The 5,249-nt window shown below is 48.1% G+C and overlaps 1 protein-coding gene across 2 annotated transcripts; it reads right to left on the reverse strand.

The window, feature by feature from the left end:
• Window positions 1–1,047: 1,047 nt before the first annotated feature.
• On the reverse strand, window positions 1,048–4,066 carry LOC118661904 (gamma-crystallin F-like). 2 transcript variants are annotated; one of them, XM_036320420.1, is made up of 3 exons: window positions 4,043–4,066; window positions 3,716–3,958; window positions 1,048–1,320 (listed from the first exon to the last, which is right to left on the reverse strand). In XM_036320420.1, exons 1-3 carry the CDS (start codon window positions 4,049–4,051, stop codon window positions 1,048–1,050), a joined length of 525 nt encoding a protein of 174 aa, XP_036176313.1. In that variant the 5' UTR covers window positions 4,052–4,066. The 2 variants fall into 2 exon arrangements, with proteins under 2 accessions (XP_036176313.1, XP_036176312.1); XM_036320419.1 differs by having other exon boundaries at window positions 1,048–1,315; window positions 3,708–3,958; window positions 4,043–4,051.
• Window positions 4,067–5,249: the final 1,183 nt, after the last annotated feature.

Consider the following 5,249-nt stretch of genomic DNA (forward strand, 5'->3'; position numbering starts at 1 on the left):
AACCCAAAGGCTCACACGTTAGAAGTGGATCTGTCAGGTGCTGAGATGGAGGAAGAAGACAAGAGGCTCTGCTACAGGCCTAGCCGCTCGAAAGGGCCACCCCAGCCAGGGAACACCCAACAACTGCCAGATCGCTCTTCGGCTTCCTTTATGAAATGCTTACGATGTGTCACGGAGCCCTCAAAACAACATTTACCCTTGCTCAGTGAGCGCTTTGGCTAAATTGTAAGTATGCTCTGAATACACTGCATAGCAAACTATATTTAAAGGTGCAAAAGAATCTCTTACCATTCATGATTTTGGAAAAGGCTTTTAAACCACTCTTACCTTCCTTCTGGGTGGAGAGAAAGAGAAGCATCCATGTGAGAAACATAGATCGGCTGCCTCCCGCATGCACCGTGACCCGGCAATTGAACCCCCAAGCTACATACAAGCCCTGACCGGGAACTGAACCTGCCACCTTTGGGTGTAAGGCAGCGGTTCTCAACCTGTGGGTCGAGACCCCTTTGGGGGGGTCGAACAACCCTTTCACAGGGGTCGCCTAAGACCATCGGAAAACACATATATAATGACAGATTGTTTTGTGATTAATCATTATGCTTTAATTATGTTCAATTTGTAACAATGAAATTGGGGGTCACCACAACATGAGGAACTGTATTAAAGGGTCGCGGCATTAGGAAGACTGAGAACCACTGGTGTAAGGGATGATGCTCCAACCAACTGAACTGCACCGAACAGGGCTCTTACCCCAAATTTTCCAAATTAGGAAGTGAAAGCACAGCAATGCTAAGTAGCTTGCCAGGTCACCTAGAGCTGGGACGTGGACTTGACCCAGGCATTCTGGCCCCAGAGGCTGTGCTCTCAACTGCTCCCCACACCACCCTTTCCTCTAATACGTGTAAGAAAGTGCACATTATTCCAGCTTGATTTTTGCTGAGCCCTTCGAAGGAGCCTGAAAGGAAAACAGGACTGCATGGCTGCATGAAACACACAGGAAATAGTTTATTAGCTTCCAGAGGGAGGAAAGGGTAGAGGAAAAACCTTTCAATAGAAATCCGTGGCCCTCCTCAGGGAGCCCACTCGGGTGCTGGCGGCCCCCCAGTCGTGGGAGCGCCTGTATTCCCCCGGCTGCAGCAGGTACTGCCGCCCCCGGTAGCTGGGCATCTCGTAGAGGACCCAGCAGCCCTCCAGCACGCTGCAGGAGTGGACCTCCTGGAAGTGCAGGCGGTCCTGGAGAGAGGAGCAGTCCTCCGTGATCTCCACCATCTGGCCTCTGCAGTCCTCCCTCTCGTACAGTCTGATCCTGTGGGAGCTGCTCTGTGGATCCAGCAATCGGCCAACGAGGAAAAGTCAGAAAACCCAGCCGGTAGCAACCAACCCCACACAGCTCTGGGGGGGGGGGGGGGGTGGACATGCCTTTATCTTTTCTGTATCAAAGCTGAACACGTTAAAGAAAGAGACTTCCGCTACCAGGGCTGCTGTGTACAGTAGGAGAGGTTGTACACCCTAAAACTCAAAAAGTCAGTATTCATGGAGACCATGATATGAATGGTGCTCCCTAGAGTTTTTTGGGTCATAACCTATATCGACCATACATGCTGGCTCTATTTAGAACCATCCTTTTTTTAAAAAAAAAAAATTCACCTAAGGGTATGTATAGAGGGAGGAAGCGGGGAAAGAGAGAGAAAAACATCAATGTAAGGAATGATACTACAACCAACTGAATCATTCGGCCAGAGCTTTAGTACCATTTTTAAATAACACTTTTATATATTTGGTTTGCTCTCTCCTTCATAGACTTATGGTCTTCTGGGGCTCTGCATACTGGATGATATAAAATAATAAAAAATAAAAAGACAAATATATCACTGCCAAATGGCATTATTTTGACTCTTTTTTAAAAAGAGTTCATTATATTTATTTTTTAAAATTTGTTTTTATTGGTTTCAGAGAGAGGAAGGGGGAGGGGGAAGGGGAGAGGAATAGAAACATCAATGATGAGAGAGAATCATTGATGGGCTGCCTCCTGCACAACCCCTCCTGGGGATCAAGCCCGCAACCAGGGCATGTGTCTGGTCTGGGAATCGAACCATGATCTCTGGGTTCATAGGTTGATCTCAACCATTGAGCCACACCAGCCAGGTATTATTTTGACTCTTGACAGTATTATAAGAGGCTAGGGACAGAAAAAGTCAAATTGCTTTCCCCAAAGTCAGGCACAGACTGGTGGCAATTATGCATAGGCAATTCCTTAATATCTTCCTTTCTATGTTAAGTCCTGTTACTCTTAAAATTTTGACAAGTGGGCACCATCATAAAGATTAGGTTTCTGTTCTCAGCTCTAATATATGTTCCGGCAAAACCGTTTTAGGTAATTAATACAAATGGAAGCTCAAGATCATGAAAGAGGCCTTTACAGATCAAGAGATTATAAAACCTTTGGAGAAATGGAAAGGTAAGCGGTTAGTGCTGGGCCAATCCTGTCTTTCCTTGAGCCCTTGTTCTTTTATCTGCTTGTTCCTACCCAGCAGGTACCCATTTAGCGTCTTCCTTCTTCCACCATGAAATCCTCTTTGCCACGGAAGGCTCTCATCAGCAATTCATTCTGCCGAATAAAAGACTGTGATAATGCATCTTCCGAGGTCCGTAAAGGACTCACAGGTACGTTTCCTAATTTGATCCTGGCACCTGTGGAGCAACATTATCAGCCTTTTCCTCTTTCATTGGAAACGAAGGCCAGAGCTTGCAGTCTGTGATCAGAAGAGCCAGGGCTGCAAAGGGTGTGCCCCGATTTCCAGGCTCCTCATGGCAGTCTGGGTCCGATCAAGGCATTAGACCCTGGGAGGGGGTTTCAAACTTCACAAAAGTGGTACATTTCCCCCAAGACTCTGTCATAGTCAAATCAAAGGATCCCTAAGGGTGGAATTCAGGCTGCTGGGGCGTGGTTCGGGTAAAGAGGGCTTGGCAGGAGCTGTTGTAATCACGTTGTTGGTGACCTGTTTTGCCCAATCAAAAGGCAGGACTGGAGGGGCCCTTGACATTCATAACAATAGTTTCTATTTGGGGGGGAGTGGCTTGTCATGTGTAAGATAAGTTGCTTTCATCCTCATGAGAACTGTAGGAATTAGTGACTCCCAGTGGCCCCATTTTACAGATGAGGAAAAGAGAGAAACGGTCCCAGGCACTACCCTAAGGCCACCTGGTAGTAAGGAGTTGCTCAGTCACCATCTGTGGGTCTTGACACTCTGAACAATATCGCGCCGTACTTTTGCCCAGTGGAGGTCAATTTAATTTTAACAAAGTGAAATAAAATTTTCAATTAAAAGCCATCCATCACAGCCCAGCCAGCGTGGTTTGGTGGTTGAGCCCTGACCTATAAACCAGGAGGTCTTGGTTTGATTACTAGTCAAGGCACATTCCCGGCTTGCAGGCTCCATCCCCAGTGGGGGTCGTGCTGGAGCCAGCCCATCAAGGATTCTCTCTCATCATTGATGTTCCTATCTCTCTCCCCCTCTCCCTTCCTCTCTCTGAAATAAAAAAAAAAAAAAATTTAAAAAAGCATTACATCACATACTTTTTCAATGGAAGAAACCTTAAAGATACTAATAAAGGGAAAGGGAGCATTACAGCCAGGAAAAGCAGATTGCGGCCCTGCAGGGTGAGTGAGCGGGGGTGTGACTGGAGGGCGCAGAGGGACCCGGGACGGACTCACCTGGGGGATGAGGCGGCAGGAGCGGACCACGTCGCTGAGGCCCAGCCACTGCTGGTGGTCGGGGTAGTCGCCGCGCCGCAGGAAGTACTGGGGGCCCTGGTAGTCGGGGCGCTCATAGAGCATCCAGCAGCCGCTGTCCACGCGGATGGAGCTGCAGCGGCTGAGGTAGGGCTGCAGGTTGGGGTGGTCGCTGCTGCACTCGAAGCGGCGGCCCTGGAAGCCGCGGTCCTCGTAGAAGGTGATCTGCAAGGAAGGGAAGGAGAGGCTCAGCGGCCTGGGCCCCGCCGGGTCTGCAGGGGCCCCCGCCGGCCTGCGCGCCCGGCTCACCTTCCCCATGGCTGGTGGATGGACGTGCGGGTCGGTGGATGGGCGGCAGCGGGCAGCGGGTCTATATAGCAGCCGGCTGCTGCGTTGGCAGGAACAGCACAAAAGGGGCCCCCGGTGAGGAGGGCAAATCGTGTTCGCTTTGTTCTCTTTGCTGTCATAGTCCAGGGGCCTTATTGTGGGTGTTGGTCCCATTCTCTCTGGAGTATTCGGGTTGCTATTATTGGTTGATGCTGTGGAGTGTATTTGGAAAAAAAAAGTCTTTGGGGCATTGTCTATTTAATAATAGAAGTGGAGCTTCAGCCTTTTTGTATATAGTCTACACTGTTGTTTGTATAGGTTGGGGGAAACAAAAAAGTGTACATGGGAGAGGGGAAAAAAAGGCAGGGCCTTCTTATGTGAAATAATCTGTAAGAATGATCTTACTGCTCATGTGCAACATCGAATACTAATTACCAGGAAGAAAATGACTTTGACTGAGTGTTGAATTTCAAATTAGTCCTTTAAGACAACTTCCTCCCTAAAGAGGATAGGAAATTGGGATGTTGACCCAGGGAGTTCCTAGGATTTCACGCTTTCAGTGTGGTAAGCAAACAAACAGAACCACACGAACACAGCAAGCCCGGAGCTTCGGTGTTGGGTCTGGTTTTCATTTTGTTGCAGCCACACGGGGAAGTAGACGAGGATTAGATGTGTTATCTTGGCTAATTGTGAGTTAAAGGGGGTTAAGCTGTAAAATGCTTAACCTCAGAAAGACGAACTAAAAGGGACATTTCTAAGTTTATGGAAATAAAGAAAAAGTAATATGTTTAAAACAAAACAAAAAATAGATGGCCTGCTAGATCCTTAAAAAATAAAACCAAATTCCCAAGAAATGGTTTCTGGAGGGATCTAGATGCACCTTTGTTCTCTGGGGGACTAGAGGGCAGGAGGCTTTTGACTCACAGGAAATTCGTTACAGGGGCCCCAGAGCCCCAGCTGGAATGGGGTGGGTGGTGGGATGAAGATCTAGAGCTGGGACGTTGGGAAGACTTGAGGAAGTATTTCTCGGCCTGGCACTGGAGTGGAAGATGCCTGGTGCCTTTAGCCTCTTTCATGTTCAAAGAATTACCCCGAATCCTGTGTTGTCTCTTGGAAATGCTTTGTCCTGACTTGGGTCATCAATCTTTGTTAAGTCGAGATTTATTCATGAAACACCAACTGTGTACAA

This window comes from Myotis myotis, unplaced genomic scaffold (assembly GCF_014108235.1).
Source record: "Myotis myotis isolate mMyoMyo1 unplaced genomic scaffold, mMyoMyo1.p scaffold_m19_p_8, whole genome shotgun sequence".
Lineage (NCBI taxonomy): Eukaryota > Metazoa > Chordata > Mammalia > Chiroptera > Vespertilionidae > Myotis > Myotis myotis.